This window comes from Macaca mulatta, chromosome 12, assembly GCF_049350105.2.
Source record: "Macaca mulatta isolate MMU2019108-1 chromosome 12, T2T-MMU8v2.0, whole genome shotgun sequence".
Taxonomy (NCBI): Eukaryota; Metazoa; Chordata; class Mammalia; order Primates; family Cercopithecidae; genus Macaca; species Macaca mulatta.
Genome location: NC_133417.1, coordinates 100,661,163 through 100,683,086, shown reverse-complemented (window position 1 = coordinate 100,683,086; position 21,924 = coordinate 100,661,163). Strand labels below are relative to the sequence as shown.

Genomic DNA, 21,924 nt, shown 5'->3' with positions numbered 1-21,924 from the left:
TGGGGTGAGCCAAGATCACACCATTGTACTCCATCCTGGGCAACAAGAGCAAAACTCTGTCTCAAAAAAAAAAAAAAATGAGCCAGGTGTGGTGGCACACGCCTGTAGTCCCAGCTACTTGGGAGGCTGAGGCATGAGAATCACTCGAACCCGGGGGACAGTGGCTGAAGTGAGTTGAGATCATGCCACCGCACTCCAGCTTGGGCAGCAGAGCAAGATTCTGTCTCAAAGAAAAAAAAAAAAAAGAAAGTGAGTTAATGCCAAGTGTTGGGAGGGTTGTGGCAACAAGAACTTTCAGGTATCGCTGTTTGGAAATCATACTGCTTTAGCATGCATACCCTAGACCTGTCAATTCTGTTTCTGAGTATATATCTCAGAGGAGTCGACAGGTACCAAGTCTAGAGATGTTCAATGCACTACTTACTATCTGTGACAGGAGGAAATTAAAGGCCACGTGCTGTGTCCAATAGTAGGTGCTAAATACATAAAATGTGGTGAAAGCACATTTCTGAGTACTGGGCAGAAGCCATATATTAAATTAACTCATCGTAATTGGGATGGAGAGTTTTAAAACATAGTAAGAAGTAACATAAGGTAAGAAACATAGGGGATGTATAAGGAGAGGGAATCAAAGTGAGCAGAATGTAACCCATTTCTCTTGTAGAAAAAAAAAAAAGTGCAGCTCATTTCTAGCGTTCATTTCTAAGGGCAAATGGGAAATGCATTCGGAAAAAAAAAGAATCAAGTCCAACATAATATATATGATTACTATAGTTGAAAGTGTATCGATAAAGAAGAAAACATTTTTTAAAATGAAAAAATAAAAATACAGGTTTTCAAAGATTACTTTTTGAGTATTCAGCTCCATCCTACCAAAATCACGTAAGAAACACATACTAGATTTTTGGGTATTAAGATTATAATATTAAAATATATAAAATGAAAACAGAAATCATCCAACCTTCTTACTTCATAGATAAGAGCTTTGGAAATAAATGATTACTCTAAAACCTCAGTGCTGGTTAGTAACAGAGTTAAGAACGCAACCCTATCTTTAATAACCATCCAGGTAACTTTTTTGAACATCAATAATAACTTTCCATTATTTATGAAGAAAGACTGCCTTAGGTACATCTAGGAAAACTTTCAATTATGTAATTGCAAACTTTACCCTGATTCTTTTAAAAATATAGTCTACATGGTATATGAAATAAAAGTAGATTAACGGCAAAATGTGGCATTTAAATTAAGAAATATTTCTTTTTAAAAGTTATACTTAGTGAACCAGTCATAATCTATAACGTTCATTATAATAGCATAACTATGTTACTGAATGCAAAGGAAACCACACAGAAATGAACATTTCATCAATCTTAAGAAGCATATTTTTCATATTTTAACATCATGAAATATCTTACAATTAGTGACACTATAGTTGCCATCAGCCATTTTTTATGCTTGAACATCTCTGAAATTTGAATGCAATTTCAATTAAGGAAGTCTTACATTTGATGAAATCTGGTAAAATTTTTAAGGTTATATTACCTAATTCATGTGGCAGTTCATGACAGAAGACAGCTATAGAAGTACTGATTCCTCCCGTCAATCCAGCACTGAAAGCTGCACCTGAGGAAGATAAGAAAAAAAACAAGTGAGCTTTGCTGATCTTAACTCTTCACATTTTCATTAATGACAGATGCAGTTTCCTTTGCCTATCTAAATTAATTTCTTAATATATGAGCGACTCACTTATCTTACACACTATAGTTTTTGAACATATAGTGGGGTATAATAGGTATGTGACAACTAGAGAAATAGCTATTCAATAAAAGCAATATTCCATATTGAATTTAATTCTCTATTTTTGTAGCCTTCCAACTCACTAATATCTCAGGGATAGTAACAATTTTCCGAGCTTCAAAGTAGTAGTTTGATGGTCAACTTTAAGTCTTATAAGTCTAAGATTGTACTTGCTCTCTCACATTGATCTTTATAAGGATTTAAATGGCTAATATCCTTATCAAAACTTTTCTAGACCTAGAAAATAAATGGCACAAAGTATTACTTGTCTGGTAGTGTTGAGGACTGAGGTCAGACGTATAAATGCATTTAGGTCTACAAGCAGAATTATTTATTCTTTAGTATTAACAGCTACTATAGGCTGAACATGGTGGCTCATGCCTGTAATCCTAGCACTTTGGGAGGCTGAGGCAGAAGGACTGCTTGAGGTCAGGAGTTCAAGACCAGCCTGGGAAGCATAGCTAGACTCTGTCTCTATTAAAAAAACAAAAACAAAACAAAAAAAAACAGTTACTGTAAATTCAAAAACATTGTCTCTGCTTTCTGAAAGAAACCAAAGCTTACTTCTGGGTGCTAACAGAGTCTGGATCTCAAAGAAAATAATGTATTGATCACACTTAATGTTCTCTTTAACTGGTAATATCAGTTTACTTTAGCAAGATACTAATATATTTGAATTTAGTACAATGGATTTTCAATGTTGTAAAATTTTTTTTTTTTTTTTTGCCTTTTCAAAGATACGGAAAATTTATTAAACCTAAGATTGAAATTAAACTGTTCTCTTTCAGGGACATGTAAATGCATTTGAAAATATAATGTTAAGCAGCTTTTTCAATATGGTAACTGTACTTTGAGAAATCAAGTTATTAAACAAATATACTACAGACATTTGTTTACATGTTCAAAAAAACCCCACTAAATTATACCCTCACACCTCCAAATGTAACAACTGAACACAAAACTGTAGCCTTTGGGAAAATCAACTTACCAGAGTGATACATAACAGTATATTTGTTAAGCTCCAGCCAAATTTAATCATACATATTATAATCCATAAGATTAGAACAGACAGTGGTTTCCAGTCCACTTACCAATTGCGAGCCCATCACTGAAGTTGTGGATGCCGTCCCCCATGATCACCATCCAGGCTATATTAGCTATTCCTGTTTCTTTCAGATCGGATCCAGAATGACAGGGACCATGGGAATGATGAGAATGCTTGTGGTGCCACTGGTGATTATGCTTCCTCAGTACAGTTTTGTTCTCGCCGTGGTGGTTATGTGCAGCAGCATGGAGATCATGCTCATGAATGGTATGTAATCCATCACTGTGAGAATGGTCTATGATTTTCTCCTCTTCTATACAAAGGTAATTTTTAGGAGGGGATTCTTGTTGGCCTTCTAAATCTGTCAGTTCAGTTTCATTCAGTCGATCTTCAGAAACAACTGAGTCATCAGTTCCTGTATTTACAGCAAAGGATATGCTTTATCAACATTTAAATGCATGGATATTTGCTAATTTAAACCTAGACAAAATAGCAGTGCAATGAACATTTCTTAAATGAATGTCTTTTAGAAATCTTAAATAAATATATTTCCCTAAAATTATTTAGAAGCCATTCTAATAGAAAAATGATTTCTGGAGTCCAGTAAAAAAATAAGCAAAACAAAACAAAACAAACACACACAAAGAAGAAACTGGTTTGGCGGGAGATTCAAAAGATGCTCCAGATGAGGTCAGTGGGAGCGAACTGAAATCAAAAGCAGGCAAAGTGAGGAGAAAAATTGGAAAGCATGAAGATATAAGTTCGATAAAAGTTCATCTTTGGATTGAAAGCGTCTTTTAAAAAAAAATCACTCCCTCTAGACCCCTCCTCCCTTATTGCAGCAGCCTACTGAGAACTTTATTAACTGTAGCTGGTAAATTAGAAGCTACAATAATGATAAAGAGCAGAATTGTACTTAAAGTGCAGATCCTTGTTCTCTGACAATTTGTGATGTCTGAAAAGCCAAAACCCAAAAAGCTATGCTGGTATGTACAGGCATTCTTTCAGACAGTAAATGGCTTGTAATACTCTGGCACTTGTTTTCAAATGTATTTACTAACTGTAGTGTTGACTGCCTGACCAAATTCCAGTGAAATTTACCAAAATATTCCTCCTCAGTCCTATTTACTAGTAACATGCACACTGTGACCGGCTGGTATAACCACCCCAGTTAAACTGTTTTCATAATTAGTACTGCCAGCAATAGTGGCAAACACTCTAACTTTTCTGCATAAAAAGCATTAATTGCATGCCTGCCAGCCACACAAATACATCAATTTTTCTGACTTCCCATTTATTAAGTGAAATTTATTTCCCATGCTGTGGAAAGTTTATTGAGAACTTGTATTTCATAAATGGATATCCTTACTATGACTGTGAAAACATGTCAAGTGTCACATTAGTGTCATAGAAAGCACACACTTATGCAATATTGCTTATTTATATTTATTTGTAAAAATTCAATCCTAGTTTAAAAGATGATGTCGATATTACTAGTCTTGAGTTTCTTTCGTCACCCAGGCTGGAGTGCAATGGCACGATCTTGGCTCACTGCAACCTCTGCCTCCCAGGTTCAAGCGATTCTCCTGCCTCAGCCATCTGAGTAACTGGGACTACAGGTGCATACCACCACACCCAGCTAATTTTTGTATTTTTAGTAGAGACAGAGTTTCACCATATTGGTCAGACTGGTCTTGAACTCCCAACCTCTTCATCCACCCACCTCGGCCTCCCAAAGTGCTGGGATTACACGCGTGAGCCACTGCACCCAGCCACTAGTCTTGAGTTTCTAAGAGAGTTCTTTATGATTAAACCAGGTAAGTATATGAAAGAGATTAAGTGCTTTTTTCATCACTTGATTATTTTCTTTAAAATCAGTTATTATAGGATACATTTTTATTTTACACATGCTGTTTTTTAATTAAAATATAATCATTGAAGTTTACTAATTTGATTATAAGGTTTGTAGCATTACAGAATAACTAAATTGGGATTTATAAACCAGCAGTGATTATTAATGTAAAGTATTAAATACTGAACTTGAAACAGATTTTTAGGAAAATTTTGTTGTTTTTCCCCTTCTATGGTTTTAACTAATTTGAATCCTTCAAGAGGGATTTTTCCATACTATTTTTTGAGACAGAAGATAATTTGAGGGGGAGGGGTAGAGAATGCATCTATGATACTCCATAAATTCAACATTCTTTACCACAGGTAATGATTATAAACAAGATGTATCTTAGATAGTATTAATATTCTGAGCCTTGGATCACATATTTAATATAGGACCTATTTGGAATATTTAATCATATGGCTCCTAGCTTAAAAGGGCTAGATCTAAGATTATTCCCTAAGAAATGTTGAATTGATGAAGAACAGATTTTGAGGTTTCGAAAATGGTTAATTTCTCAAAAACATCAATGTCCAAACATCTACCTTTTTTCACAGGAGGAGACACTAGCAAGCTAGACAAACTATCATAAAAGTATTTGTCGGCTGGGCGCGGTGGCTCACTCCTGTAATCCCAGCACTCTGGGAGGCTGAGGCGAGTGGATTGCGAGGTCAGGAGATCAAGACCACCCTGGCTAACACGGTGAAACCCCGTCGCTACTAAAAATACAAAAAAAAAAAAACAAAAAAAACAATAGCCAGGTGTGGTGGTGGGCGCCTGTACTCCCAGCTACTCAGGAGGCTGAGGCAGGAGAATGGGTGAACCTGGGAGGCAGAGCTTGCAGTGAGCCGAGATGGCGCCACTGCACTCCATCCTGGGCGACAGAGCGAGACTCCATCTCAAAAATCTTTGTTACACATAACCTGTGGTCTGTTGCTGATTAATACAGTACTTTTTCTTGTGTAATTCTTATCATTATAGCACAAGTATTATCTCAGTGGATTATCTAGAATAACATCTGAAAGATGGGTTCATCTATGTGTTTGCTCTTAAAACTATTGTTTCTCCTATCCCAAGTTGGCTTTGCATCTATCGGTAAATAAATTATTCATCCGCCTTTTTAGGAGTGCTATGAGGGTAACACCTTTTCTGCTTTTCATCTTGTATTTAGTTTACTGTATTATTTAATTTTAGATTGAATGAATGTAAATAGAAATTAAATGTAAATTTGAATGAAAAAAGAAAAAGAAAAAAGTTTGTCTTGAGTCAGAATTGCTGTCTACCGGCAAGAGGCTTGAGTTGAAGCCAGTCAGAATCTGGTGTATTGTTTAACTTGTGATCTGAAAGTTTTCTTCCAATAGCTGATTCTTCTGTGTTCTGTTTCATAAACCATTTCTGTTTTCCCTAAAAAAAAAAAAAGTATCTGATATTAGTATAAAATGCGAGGACACAATTAGCAACAGTATTGACTCATTAACACCTAAAGGTAAAAATGGTGTTAACTTTGTATGTAAATTATTTTAAAGGGGAGTGAAAAAAATTTTCTGGGAGTAAAGCAATCCACAGACGAAAAATCCAACTAAATTTGTATTTTTTTAAACATTCAACTAAGAGGTTCCATTCATCTCCTTTGAAGTTAAGAGAGCACACACAGTACTGAATTATTAGATGCAACAAATGAAATGTGTATAATATGTGCAAAATCTCTCTTATCCAAAAGTGTAAGGTAACAGAAAGTTCCAAAAAACTAAAGCTTATTCGTTTGAATTTCGTTCATATTTAATGCAATCTATATTTCCCTGAATGTGACATAAAGAAGAGAGTCAAATTTGAGTGAGCATCTTAAAGTTTATAGTTTCCATCTGACACTTGGGCAAGTTTGTTAAATTTACTGAATATAAGAATATTCATCTGTAAAAATAAAAATAACATTCTTATGAGGATTAAATGAGGTGATGTATGAAAGGATCTATCACAGTAAGCGACTCTTACTAGTCTTATAGTAAAGACAAGCATCCTTTCTTACCACCTTGGAATTAGATGGAGAACACAATTTAATCTGTCCTTAATTAGTTACAAATACTAATTATTGTACTTCATTGTTTAGGTTTACATTTTTCTTATCGTATGTCTTCACAGTCTGGCTTTTACTGCTTTCTTCGTTTATCAATGTAACTACCACTAACAACTCTTTCAACTTAAATTTCTGCTTCTAATGTATGTTAATTTAAGAAAGCAAATAATTACTCTAGAGCAGTGTTGAAATAAAAGTTTTCTCTGGGAGATGCTTATTGACTGGCATGGCATTTTCTTCTTGTTGGTTTTGTTTATAGGCTATTAACTATGTTTCAGATGTTTAAGTCTTCTAACTGCTGCATAAGTAAGCTTGCATGGCTAGTAGAGCATGAGGTAATCTCAAAGATGGCCACTATCAATTTCCTCCCTCCCTGTAGGAGCATTCTGCTCCACCCATGAGGACCTGGAATCTACCCCCCTGCCCTGGAATTCTGGCTAGCCTTTTGACTTGTTTTGATCAACAGAATGCAGGAGAAATGACGCTGTGTCACATCCAGAACTAGCTTTATAGAGATCTGGAAGCTTTTGCTTTTGCTCAGGGAAGCCAGCCACTATCCTATGCAGAAGACTGGTCTCTCCTAGGAAGAGAAGCCATGTGGAGAAGCACTAAGGTGCAGACAGGGAATGAAGTATTCTTGGACTTTCCAGCCCTACTCATCCTAATCCAGTGGGCTGCCGAATTTTAATGTGATAGTGTTAATGACTCTAGCAAATGGCAAGTAGAGCAGAATTCCCCATTTGAATCCTGGTACAGAGAATAAGAGAAGTAATGGTTAATGGAAGCCACTAAGCCAATAGAAACTGGGAAAAGTTAAGACATTCACAGGAAAATAATGATATGGACAAGTCCTAAAGCGAAGAAAAAAAATGGCAACCATGAGTTAAGGGAAAAAAAAGGAAGGAGGAGCCAACAATAGTACAAAAATCAATGAGAAGGATATAGAAATTAAATAAAATGAAAACACAAGCTGAGATTTTGTTTAATTGCTTTAGTTCTGATTGTCCACTTTCTTAGAAGCTTGCAAATCATTACCCTCAAGGCCCCCAATTTGCTGAAACAAGTCAACATCTAGTGTATTATTTAACTTGTGGTTTGAAAGCTGAAACAGTTGATTATTCTGTACAGACTGTCAAATATCTATTCTACTCAAATATCACTAATTCCCTTTCTTCAAAAGAATGCCATAACCTTTTCATCTTAGGTTACTTATTGTCCTATGTACCATAAAGCAGATGCCCTGATTTATCGGGCCAGATTCCCTTCTCTGATATAGTTGAGAATTACATACTATTGAATATTTAGAGTACACTCCCTATATCCAAGGTGTTCCTTCCAGTGTTTTACTTCCTACAAATTCAAATTTACAAAAAAGCTGTCATGGTTTGGTGACTTTATTCTTATATCAGTTTTCTTTGCAAAAACAAATGTATAAGTACTGGTAACTTTAGGTTCAAAATGAGATAAAAAAGATCAAATTATAAAAAACAAAAAACTTATTTATCTGATATCTGAAATGTTCCAAAATCTGAAACTTGAGTACCGACGTGACGGTCAAAGGGAATGCTCACTGGAGCATTTCAGATCTTAGATTGTCACATTAGAGATGCTCAATTGGCAATTCTAAAACTTCTTTACAAACTTTGCAATACCTAATTTATTGTAGTGATGAACTTTTAAATACTTATATGTCTTACATCTAATCAACTAGGAAGTCTTCTTGATTCTCTCATCTAAATAATTCCCTTAATCATCTTTTCCACCCCCCTCCCATTTCTTCTGCCATGACCCTCATTCAAGTCCCACTACCTCTTTCAAATTATTTTGCAGTTATCTACCTAGCCAACTCTTGTTTCCCTCCAGCACCTTCTGCGTTGGCATCCCTCCCACCATATTTTATTCTCTACTTGTCCATCAGAATTAATTACTTCACCTTCCACAAGCCCCTTCAAATCTAAATACTGTTAGCTCTCTTTTACTTTTCTCTAAGTTGAACTTTCCCATTTCCTTTTATCATTCTTCTTTTCTAGGCTCACTATCTTAATCACCTCTCCCTTGGAGGCAAACCAATGTGATGATGTCCTGACTAAATATAACTAAAATATACAATTTGAAATAAGATATGAAAACACAGATGAGAAGTAAGATTTCTTTCTCATGATTTAGATAACTACTGGAAATCATGAGGAATGAGTCATAGTCACACAAGTAAGTTTTATGTAAACCAGAATCACTCCCATGAATCGCAGTTCAGAGATCTGTTCCAAATCATGAAAGGAATATATACAAAACACATACATATGCAAACAAAACAAACAAAAATAGCATAAAATTGTATCTTAAGAGTAGACTGCACATCTTTAAGATCTTGACCATCCCAAAAAAGATACCTGGAATTAACTAACAAAACGAAGTTTCCAATTCTTTTTTTTTGTGGAAAGCTTTACTTAAACAGAATACACTGAAGATGATCAGTGTTAGTATCATAAACATGTTAGTGAGATGTATTCAGGACACAGCTTTAAAAGGCAGATGTGAACTGAAGAGAATAGGGAGGATTATAAATCATAGTGAATGGTAGCAGCCTTGAATTTACTTTCTTGGAGGATAATTCTTCTTAGATATTTGTCTTATTCTCATAAATGTGAGGTGAAACAGACAGCTGCATCACAATCAAGAGTATTTAAGCAACAGTTCAACCAAGCATCAAGCATCATCTCCAAAGCGGTGCATCATTCTTGAAAAGAGTCACCATTTCCATCATTTCATTTTATTTTCTTCCTACAAAGCCCCCTTAATCTGACCTCTTACCTCCAGTACCATCATTGGTGAGGCACTTCTGATAAAGAAATGTATTGTGTGAAAACATTTTCATTAAAAAATACTACAATAAAAGTCACTTATGATTAAAAATATTGCCTAAGAAGACTGACGAAACTTGCTTCTCTTTACATAATTTTGCATTTTTATAATAAACATAATTGGAAAATACCTTTTGCCATCCTATTTAAGTCAATTAGGTATGATGTAACACAAAATAACTGAAAATGAGACTGCCGTATCTTGATTATAAATGCCAAAATAAATGTATAATAACAAAAAATGGCAAAGATCAAAGTCATGTCAGGTGTGGTGCCTCATGTCTGTAATCCCAACTCTTTGAACTTGAACCCAGGAGTTCAAGACCAGCCTGGCAACTTACTGAGAACTCTGTCTCTACAAATAATTTTTAATAGTTAGAGGGCACCAGGCGTGGTGGCTCACATCTGTAATCCCAGCAGTTTGGGAGGCTAAGGCAGGTGGATCACTTGAAGCCAGGAATTTGAGACCACCCTGGCCAACATGGCAAAACCCCATCTCCACCAAAAATACAAAAACTAGCCAGGCATGGTTGTGTGCAGCTGTGGTCCTACCCACTCAGGAGGCCAAGGCACAAGAATTGCTTGAACCTAAGAGGTGGAGGTTGCTGTGAGTGGAGATCATGTCACTGCATTCTAGCATGGGCAACAGAGCGAGAATCTGTCTCAAAATAAATAAATACACACATACATACATACACACACACATAAAAGTTAGCTGGGCATGGTGGCATGTGCCTATGGTCCCAGCTACTCGGGAGGCGGGGGCAAAAGGATCACCTGAGCCCAGGAGGTCTAGGTTACAGTGAGCCATGATCATAACACTGCATTCCAGCCTGGATGACAGAGGGAGACTCTGTCTCAAAAAAAACAAATAACCACCACCATATGTTTAATTTTAAAAAATCAAAGTCAGCTTTTTACTCTAAAGATTAGCTATTACAAAACTGACACCAACATCATAATTAAGGAAAGCATATACCCAGAAAGGATAATTTTTGTTTTGAGTTTTATGGTATAAAATGAAATAAATAAAAAATACTTACTCTTTGTTGTTTGTAGTGCTTAAACATTCTAATGCAGTGTTCAATGATAAATAGCAAGTAAATGCCTCCTAGAGCAACAAGTCCTTTCAATACAGCATCATATTCTTCCAAAAACTTCTTCGATTCATGTCCATGAGAATGTCCATGCCCATGTGCGTGTTGGTGACTGTGATCATGTCCACCCTGAGACTATTAATAAAAACAAATAAAACTTCTAAACAAGTAATTGAAATGCTTTTTAAAATTTTGAAATTATAATCTCCTAAACAACACAGAAAAAATACCTCTCAAGTTTTAAAGTGCTCCCCTAGGTAATATCTCACTTAGTCTTCCATTTAATTTGCTTTTCTCAGTTGTCCAGAATACTACTACATTTTATAGTAACTCAAAGACCACCAACTCAAATGAATATAATAATAAGATACATACTATAGTTAGAGAATCAAGCCAGAAATAATAATAGGGAGTGACAGGTTCTTTGTAAATTGAACACGATTTACTTACATGCCAAGTATTTAGTAAAAATGAAACAAAACACACAAACTAATTCACCAGCAGTCACTTGTGATTCCGTGTAATCTAATTCTATCTTAAACTGATTGTTACATATTTTTTTCTTTTAACTTTTATTTTAAGTACAGGTTTGTTATATAGGTCAACTTATGTCGGGGGAGTTGTACAGATTATTTCATAAATTTCTTCTCATAAATTATTTCAGAGGTAATAAGGTCACTATCTCTGCATATACTGTGGAAAGTCAGCAAGAGGGTATCCTTAAATACGCAATTTTCTATATTTTAAAGCTTTAGCAATCATAAATATATGTATAGAAAAAGTTACGTTTCAACATTATGAAATGTACAAGTATCACAATAGTAATCTTATAGAACATAAGTTAGATAACTGCACTTAAGTATCTTTCTTCCTTCTAAAATTTATTTGTATTCTTTTCCTGTTAACTAGTGGTCAACCAAAGAGATACCTAAACCTCTCAGAGGATATCAGACCACTCAAAAAGGTAACAGCTAGGTTTAGTTAACCCTTCTTAACACAAAAACAAGTTAAACAGCACTTAAATACTGTTCTCACTTCAGTAACTCTTACTAGGCCCAGTTCTAAAGGAAACTATTGTTATTCTTGATGGCTAGTAGAAATGGTGAAACAAAAAAATTCATACTTGCAGCCTTAAGATTCATTAACTCATTTATTAGTTAAAAAAAAAAAGCAATGTCACACATTGCTGTAGATACTAAATCTGGAATTCTCAGCCAAGAGTGCACAAAAGAGGCGATATACACAACAACACAAATACAATCCTGTCTCCCAAATTCTCTAGAAGGAAAATACTCCATACTTCAATATTATATTTGGAAAAGAAAAATTCCCATTGTTTTCATAATTTGAAGTAAAAATAGTAAGAGTGAATTAAATACTCTTAGCTGGTGGTAGACAGTTATCTACCTAACTATTGATAGGTTATAGAGAGCAACTTGTAAAAAGGTTGATAAGCATGGTACTAGGAATATGGGTTTGTGATCATATAATTAATCAGAAGTGTCCCCAAAGAGAAGAAAAGGAGTGGTATGCCAGGTGAAAAGATAAATGCCCCCACGTGTAAAGAGCTAACTGTAAAACAGCACACTGAGTGTATCTGCCTACTTCTGCTCAAAGATGCTGATGGCATACCAGCTATAGACATAATCATTACAACATCTTTTGTATTTCTCTTAAACGCTTACCTGATACGCTACACAGATTTAAAAAGACCACTCACTGCTACTGATATTGCAAATTTTAATTCAAAGAGATTTTTATAAAGACTACTGAAAGCAAAGTTGACCTAATGATTCAATTTATTTAAAAAAATTGCTATTAAAACTCTGAAAACAGAGAAAAAATACTTCATCCTATAATCAAATGAAACAATACAAATACCAGATTACTGTGCTATAGCTTGCTAATGAAGAACCTTTCAGTTTAAATATTTTTATTTTAAATTTTTAAAAAGATTAAAAACATTTCTTACATGGGGCAGTAGATGAAGAAGGGCGTCTCCACTCATTGTTCCTACAGCTAACGCAACAAGGAATGTAAGAAGAAATTTGAAGCATCCTTGGTTAATGATAGGAACCAAGATAACGCCTAGCAAGGAAAGCAGGCTAATGACAGTGATAGAAATGATACCACAAATCCAGGCTGTAGAAAAGAAATTAAGAGTCAACATTAGCATGACAATTTAAAACAACAGACTACCAAAAAGAATAAAAACATAAGATACATGAATCATAGAAGGTAGACTATTTTACCCAGACTATGAAAGCTTTATGGCATTGTTTAAAAACAAAACAAAAATATGACACATAACTAACTTAAACATTTTTAAAAAGAATTAAGAAACTCAGATCAAATTATACATAGTACCTTCAATGGCCCACGAGATTAGAACCAGGTGACTTAAAATGACTGAAGGCTGTGATTCACTTAATAGCTAAAGTATAAATAAAAATTTCTAAATAAAATTTATAAATAAAAATAAAAATTTAAAATAATAAATAAAAATAAAAATTTATAAATTTAAAAATAAAAATAAAATAAAAAAAGTCTAAAGGCAGAGCCACAATAATAAAGCTGTTTATTTAAAGAATCTAATTATAAAACTCACCTGAGACATTAAAAAAGCCAAGTATCTATTTAATGTGTTATAATCTTTGTAAATCTTTCTAATACAGAGTTTAAGAAATGTAACATAGCCCCAAATGGAAATATGTTCATATGATAACAAAAAAGTCTCATTACTGGTAACTTTATTGTTACAAAGGTAAATTCAGTCCTATTTTTCTTGATTTTTTTTTTCTCTACACCTGGTTCCAAACTCCCATTCCTCCAATTTGGGTTTCTGTAACAATCTACCACTTAAAAAAAAGTCACTATATAATTTTAACTGGCTCAGAACACAAGAGAAATGTTTTCACAGTATGACTTAAAAATAGGTATGGTGGGGAAGGGGAATTCCGTATACATGTCTTTAGGTCATTCACAAACAGGTAAGACATCAGAAATATATGCCAGTGGTTTGGGGGCTGGACATTTTCATTACAATTTCTATTACTGGCCTAAAATGAAATAGAAATGTTATTAGTTTTTAAAATTCTGCTTATTTTAAGATCTATCTACAGAAAATCTCACTGAAGAGCAATAATTTTATAAAGATTTTAATCTAAAATACTATTTTTCAAATCAAATCTAAGAGGACTATAAATCTGCAGAAAGACTTTATATTAAGTCTGTGATATAACATTGAAAAAATGCATCTCTTCATCAAAATAACTCAAAATTTTCAACAATGAGGAAAAGACAGGGAGATGATACTAAATGTCCCACTAAATGCTGAACTTTATCAATAAAACTGTTTTATCCAATGGGCATTGTATTCACAATATCCAATAATGTTAACACTATAGTCAATACTCATTAGCTCAATTATCTCACTGAATTAAAACAATAGATCATCTATCACTAATGGAAGCTCTGTGGCTTACCCTGTATCTTAAACGATAATTACTATCACATAAATATAGGTAACCTCAGAGGCAAAGTAAGATTCAAAACAACCAGTATTAGAGGGCTGAAGATCTATCCACTAGACTTGGATTCAATGGCTTCAATCCTTGTAAGGATGTTGGATTAAGGAAGGAGCAGGAACTCAATTCTTGAGGAACCAGGATCACATATTTGCTACAAAAATAATATATCCTGATTAGTGGAAAGAAAGGATGAGGAGGATTGCGGCCCGGCGTCGTGGCTCATGCTTGTAAACAGCACTTTGGGAGGCCAAGGCAGGCAGATAGTTTGAGTCCAGGAGTTTGAGCCAGCCTGAGCAACACGGTGAAACCCCATATCGACTAAAAATACAAAAATTAACCAAGCGAGGTGGCACACACCTGTAGCCCCAGCTACTTGGGAGGCTGAAGCGGAAGGATCGCTTGAGCTTGGGCAGCGGAGGTTGCAGTGAGCTGAGACTGCGCCACTGCATTCCAGCATGGGTGGCAATGTAAGACCCTATCTCAAAAACAAAAACAAAAACAAAAAACACAGGGGCGGGGGTTCGGTAGTGATTGCTGTAACTAACTATTGTTGTGATGACAAACCACGGGAAACTGAAGTCAAAAACCTTATTCTAGAAAGAAAAAATATATGCTCAAATAAGGTTTACAGACTAACTTAATGATGATCACCAGGCTAGTTTGTTAGTTCCCTGTTTATAGACAGGAAAAATAAAATCAGTGGAAGAACTTAATGAAATAAGTCAGAGAAGTGGTCATAGGTATAAATTTTAGACATGAGGTCTTACAGGCAATAAAGTTACTGGTCAGCTAAATCAAAAATGGTTTGTCAAAACTACTGCAGCTCTCTAGATCCAATCATATTGAAGAAAAAAAGGAGAGATAAAAAGGACAGGGAACTTACAGTAACCACATGGGACAAAGTGAGTTGGCAACAAAAGCACTAACCTGAAGATAAACTGTATCTTACACAGTACTATATAACTTTCCCTTTACAAATATATTTTTCCTTATTAGTTTGGCAATAATCTAATACAGAAGCAACTTTTCTAAAAGCAACAGCCTAAAAGCAACTTCAATTAATAACTTGAAAATGTGCACTAAACTACTTGGAAAAGCTAGTAATTCATACTCTAAGACACTCTAGGAGAAAAAATAAAATGTATTTACTTACTAATGTAAATATATGTGAATGGGGACTGCCAAAACTACCGACAAGACCCCAAATACACAAAATATACAGAGTAAACACAACTGATAACCCTTCATAGTTATTAGAAATTTTTATTAATAAGAATAATTTTAGCCAAGAATGCACTAGAATTAGTCACCAAAATTACCCAATAAAAATATTTATTTTAATGGCTCAGGGTCCTGGTTTATGCCTGTAATCCAAGCATTTTGGGAAGTTAAGGTGAACAAGCTGATTACGGTCAGGAGTTTGAGACCAGCCTGGGCAACATGGCAAAACACCATCTCTGCAAAAAATATAAAAATTAGTCGGGCATGGTGGCATGTGCCTGTAGTCCAAGCTCCTTGAGAGGCTGAGGTGAGATGGTTTGAGCCTGGGAGGCTGAGATTGCAGTGAGCCAAGATCATGCCACCGCACTCCAGCCTGGGCGACAGAGTCAGACCCTGTCTCACAAAAAGAGTTCTTTTGTGGAATAGTGTTTTGATGAAAAGAAAACTTAAAATAAATCAATAAATAGTCTCTGTATTACTCTGAACATTTTAACTCTTTAAAAATATTTTTCTATTTCTTTTAGAGGAAATATGTATAGCATGTTTGCTATATAAAATATTTTAAAGACTACCTTCAAAAGATTTTTAACTGACTAAAGAAAACCCTAAATTCTAGGACTAAAATTGATCCTATATCTTTTGATAACTTTGTTTTTGCATATAAAACATAGTGGGCACAAATGGAAATATTATAACATAGTTAATTACTCCTTTGTATATACATTGCCTTGAATGACAGAGTTGAAAATTATAAAAATATTTTCAAAGATGCCAATTATTCTGCCCCTTTAAAAAGAAAATCGTTCTAAATTATTTGCTTATGAGTAGCTATTTGAACTGGCCAGATACTAGCTATTGTCATGTTATACTGCTAAAAAAAACTTGCATAATCTAGCATTTCTCAAACTGAGCTCATTAGTTCTATGAGATGGGGGTATTTCAAAGGGGAGGGAGGAGAAATTTAATAATCAAGTTTTGGTAATGCTGAATAACACAGGTTCCTTCAGAGCCTCTAACAGTTTAATAAGCAATATGAATCTCTAAAAGAAGAATACAATATGCAGCATTTTCCCAACTTATCTCATCATGGAATTTATTAGTATAGGAGAGCGTCTTCAAAAAGTTCATGGAAAATGCGTATTATGAAAAAAATCAATTTACTTGTTCCCTAATTGAAAAGGACCAACAATTAACAGCACAAACAATACTCAACTCCACAGACATCTCAGCTGGTTGAGCTAATACAATTCTGACAGAAAAATTAAAGCTGAACAAACTTTCCACTCAACTGGTGCCAAAACTCCTGTGCCCAGATCAGCTTCAGACAAGAGAAGAACTTTCCACGGAAATTTTAAACAAGTGGGTACAGGATCCTGAAGTATTTCTTTGAAAAATTAAAGAAGGAAATGAAACATGGCCTTAATAGTAAGATCCTGTAATTAATGCTAATGAACTGTATACTTAAAAATGGTTAAAGGAGGAGGATTCTGGAAAGACTGTGGAGTAGGAAGCACCAGAAATCTGTATGCCCCCTAAACTGTGAATGAACTGACAAAATCTGTCTGATGTTAACTACTTTGGAACTCTGTAGTCTACTGAAAGCATGCAACTTCTAGGGGAAAGCTCAATGGTAAAATGTGGTTAATTTTGATCAATTTCAGCTCTTAGTTTAGTGGCAGCTACCCATCTGCCATCCTTAGTCCTTTGAAAGGAAGCTGTGCCTGGTGTCCTGAATCAATCTACAGGACCCTACAATTACAGGAGCTAGAGTAGACAAAATGGATTTTGATCCCCAAATGTTGAGGATCTGTACTCTGATCACTGATTCTGATCACAGAAGTACAGGCAAAGAGACACGTGGCCATGTTGCTGTACCTCTCCTCATTTTTGCAAATCTCCTGGCTAAAGTGTCTTCCAGGTGATTTAAAAGGCCAGCACCTCTTTTTCCTCCTTTCTTTTTTTCTCCTTTTTCCCTTTTGGGAGTCAGACAATAAATACTGGAAAATTCAAAAATAACTGCATATTTGGAGAAAATCAGAAAGTAATCATGCATGCCTAGGGAAGGGCACAGGCTCAGAAAGGACCTGTGAAGATAAACTAGGTGTAGTGTCTCATGCCTATAATCCTGGTACTCTGGGAGGCTGTGATGGGAGATCACCTGAGCCCAGGAGTTTAAGACCAGTCTGGGCAACATGACAAAAACCCATCTCTACTAAAAATACAAAAACTAGCTAGGCATGGTGGCACATGCCTGTAGCTCCAGCTACTCTGGAGGTTGAGGTGGAAGGATCACCTGAGCCCAGAAGGTTGAGGCTGCAGTGAGCCATGATCATGCCACTGCACTCCAGCCTGGGTGACAAAGTGAGATCCTATCTCAAAAAAAAAAAAAAAAAAAACCTGTGAAAATCTTATGTTTATACCACCGGGATAGCATAAAACAATAACCCTCCCCAACCCAAATTAATAACAGACAAATACAATTTAACAAGAAAATAGCAAACCCTGGGGAAGGGGAAGAATTGACTTCCAGAGTTAGCATATTATTAGAATCAAATGTCCTGTTTCAAATAACCAGAAGGCATACAAAGAAACAAAAAAGCAAGGCACATTAAAAAAAAAAAAATGAATCACAGAAACTGTCCCTGAAAAAGACCTAATGGCAGATCTACTAGACAATGACTTTAAAACAACTGTCTTAAGGATGCTAAAAAAAAAGTCAAGAAGATAATGTATAAACAAAATGGATGTATCAATAAAGGGGTAGAAAAACTAAAGATAAATCAAAAAGAAACTCTGGAACTGCAAAGTGCAATAACTGAAATGAAAAATTCACTAGAGAGATTCAAAGGCAGATTTGAATAGGCTGAAGTATTAGTGGACTTGAAAACAGGACAATGGATATTACTGATGCTGAAGAATAGAAAGAAAAAATATTGACTAAAAATGAACAGAGCCTATGGAACCTGGAGGGTACCACCAAGCAGACCAACATCCATATACACTGTAGAAGTCAAGTAAGACGAAGGGGAGTGGTGGGGTGGCGGGGAGAGGCAGCAAGAATATTTTAAGAAATAATGGCTAAAAACTTCCCAAATTTGATGAAGGACATGAATGTAAACATCCAAGAAGCTAAATGAACTCCAATAAGAGGAACTCAAGAGACCCACACCAAGACACATTGTAATCAAACTCTTGAAAGACAAAGAGAGACTCTTGAAAGCTGCAAGAAAAGCAACTCATCACATATAAGAAGCTCTCAATAAGATTACAAGCAGATTTCTCAACAGAAACGTTGTGGGTCAGAAGGCAACAGGCCGATATATTCAAAGTCCCAAACGATAAAGCAAAATTGTCAACCAAGAATCCTATATACTGCAAAATTGACATTCAAAAGTGAGGGAGAAACTAAGACATTCCCAAGTAAACAAAAGCTTAGGGAGTTTGTTACCACTAGACTTGCCCTGTAAGAAATAAGACAGTACTTCAAGGGGAAAGGACACTAAACAGTAACCTGGAAGTTGTGGAGATGAAGTTGTAAAGGAGCAGAATTTTTGTATGCTACTGAAATTAAAATGATATAAATTCAAATTAGACTGTTTTAACTTTAGGCTGCTAAATGTAATCCCCATAATAACCACAAGAAAACAGCTATAGAATATACACAAAAGGAAATGAAAAAGGAATTTAACCTTTTCACTATCAAAAAATGTCAACTAAATAAAATGGAAGACATTAGCAGCAGGAATGAAGGACAAAAAAAGCGTTGGGCATATAGAAAAACAAATAGCAAACTGACAGAAGTCCTTCCTTTTCAGTAATTACCTTAAATGTAAATGGATTAAACTCTCCAATGAACTGACAGAAACTGGCAGAATGAATAAAAACATGAGTCAACTATATGTTATATACAAGAGACTCACTTTACACCAAAGACACAAACAGGTTGAAAGTGAAAAGATGGAAAATGATATTCTATGAAAATAGTAACCAAAAGAGAGCAGGAGTGGTTATACTAATATCAAAGTAGACTTTTAAATCAAAAAAGGTTACAAGAAACAACAAAGGACGGTGATAAAACAATTATAAACATTTATGTAACTAAAAATAGAATATAAAAATATACAAAACAAAAACTGTCACAATTGAAGGGAGAAATAAACAGTTCTACAATAACAGTTGGAGATCTCAGTACTCTACTTTCAATAATGAATAAAACAGCTATCCAGCAGATAGGCAAGGAAATAGAGGACTTAACACAATAAACCAACTAGATCTAATATACATATAAGGAACACTACTCAAAACAGCACCAGAAACATTCGTCAGTGCACATGGAACATTTTCCAGGATAGACCATGTATTAGGTCGCAAATTGAGTCTAACAGATTTAAAAATATAAATATAATACAAAGTGTCTTCTCCTACCATAATGGAATAGTTAGAAATCAACTATTGAGGTAAAATGGGAAAATTTACAAATTTATAGAACTTAAACAACATATTTTTAACAACTGGATCAAGGAAGCAATTACAAGGGACATTAGAAAATAGTTGAGACAAATGAAAACAAAACCGCAACCAAAACTTATGGGATACATCTAAACTAGTGCTAAGGGAAAAACAGATAATTATTAAAACTCACATGAAAAAACAAGTAACATCTCAAACCAAAAACTTAACATTACACTTAAGGGACTAGAAAAAGAAGAACAAAATAAGCCAAGACTAGCAGAAGGAAGAATATAATAAAAATTAGAGCAGACGTAAATGAATAGAGAGCAGAAAAACAAAATCAATGAAACCTATAGTTGATTCTTGGAAAAGATCACAAAATTGACTAACCTTAAGCTAGACTGACTAAGAAAAAGAGAGAAGATACAATTACTAAATTCAGAAATTAAAGCCAGGATGTTACTACTGATTACAAGGAAATAAAAAGGATTATAATAGAATAGACCTGATAAATTCTACCTAACATTTAAAGAAGAACTAATACCAAACCTTCTCAAACTTTTCCCAAAAAAATTAAAGAGGAGGTAACACTTTCTAACTCATTCTATGAGGCCAGCATTACCCTGATACTAAAGGTATCAGACAAAGACACTACAGGAAATGACAACTACAGACCAATATCCCTTATGAACACAGATGTAAAAATTCTCAAAGAAAAAAAAACAACTAGCAAACAAAATCCAGCAACAAATTAAAAGGATTATACAACATGACTAAGTGGGATTTATTGCTGGAATGCAATAAAAGTTCAATATATAAAAATCAACATATATTAACAGAATAAAGAAAAAAACACCCACATGATCATCTCAATGAGCAGAAAAAGCACATGACAAAATTCAGTATCTTCTCATGATCACAAGACTCAACAAACTAGGAACAGACAGCAACAAACCTTACATAATAAAGCTATATATGAAAAACTCACAGCAAACATCATACTCGATGGTGAAAGACAAAGCCTTTTCTCTAAGATGAAGAATAAAGCAAGGATGCTTGCTTTCATCACTTCTATTCAACATAGTACTGGAAGTTCTAGCCAAACAATTAGGCAAGAAAAAAATTCAAAACATCCAATTTGGAAAGGAGTAAGTAAAATTAACATCTGTTTGCACTTGATTTGATCTTACACGTAGGAAATCGTGAAGATTCCACAGAAGCACTTGATTTTTAAAGTTGCCTGCTTGGCCCTCTTCCAAGTACTCTACTCTAATAAACTCTCACTTTTCTTAAAATAAATTCTCTGCTGTTTAAAAAAAAAAAAAAGATTTCACACAAAAAAAGCATTAGAATGAATTCAGCAAAATAGCGAGATACAAAGTTAACACAAAAATCAGTTGCATTTTTATATATACCAACAATGAACAATCTGAAAAGGAAATTATGAAAACAAATCCACTTACAATAGCATCAAAAAGAGTAAAATACTTAGCAATTAACTTAACCAAGGAGGTAGAAGACTTGTACAATGAAAACTACAAAACATTCTGACTGGTGTGAGATGGTATCTCATTGTGGTTTTGATTTGCATTTCTCTAACAATCAGTGATATGGAGCTTTTCCTCATATGCTTGTTGGCTGAACGTATGTCTTCCATTGAAAAGTGTTTATTCATGTCCTTTGCCCACTTTTTAATGGGGTCATTTTTTCTTGTAAATTTGTTTAAATTTCTTATACATGCTGGATATTAGATCTTTGTCAGATGCGTAAGTTTGCAAAAATTTTCTCCCATTCTGTAGGTTGTCTGTGTACTCATGGACACATAGAGGGGAACAACAGACACTGGGGCCTATTCCATAGTGAACGTGGGGAGGGACAGCATCAGGAAAAATAACTAATGGGCACTAAGCTTAATACCTGGGTGACTAATCTGCACAACAAAATCCTATGACA

At 34.7% G+C, this 21,924-nt stretch overlaps 1 protein-coding gene across 5 annotated transcripts in view; it reads right to left on the bottom strand.

Annotated features, from left to right (window-relative positions):
- SLC39A10 (solute carrier family 39 member 10) overlaps positions 1–21,924 on the bottom strand; it is a 104,709-nt gene that overhangs the window by 17,794 nt on the left and 64,991 nt on the right. For all 5 annotated transcript variants that reach the window (XM_077956153.1, XM_015131726.3, XM_028830411.2 and 2 more), the window contains 5 exon segments: positions 12,741–12,910; positions 10,715–10,903; positions 6,020–6,140; positions 2,892–3,260; positions 1,546–1,626 (listed from right to left, as the gene is read on the bottom strand). In XM_077956153.1, coding sequence (XP_077812279.1) covers positions 1,546–1,626; positions 2,892–3,260; positions 6,020–6,140; positions 10,715–10,903; positions 12,741–12,910 — 930 coding nt within the window.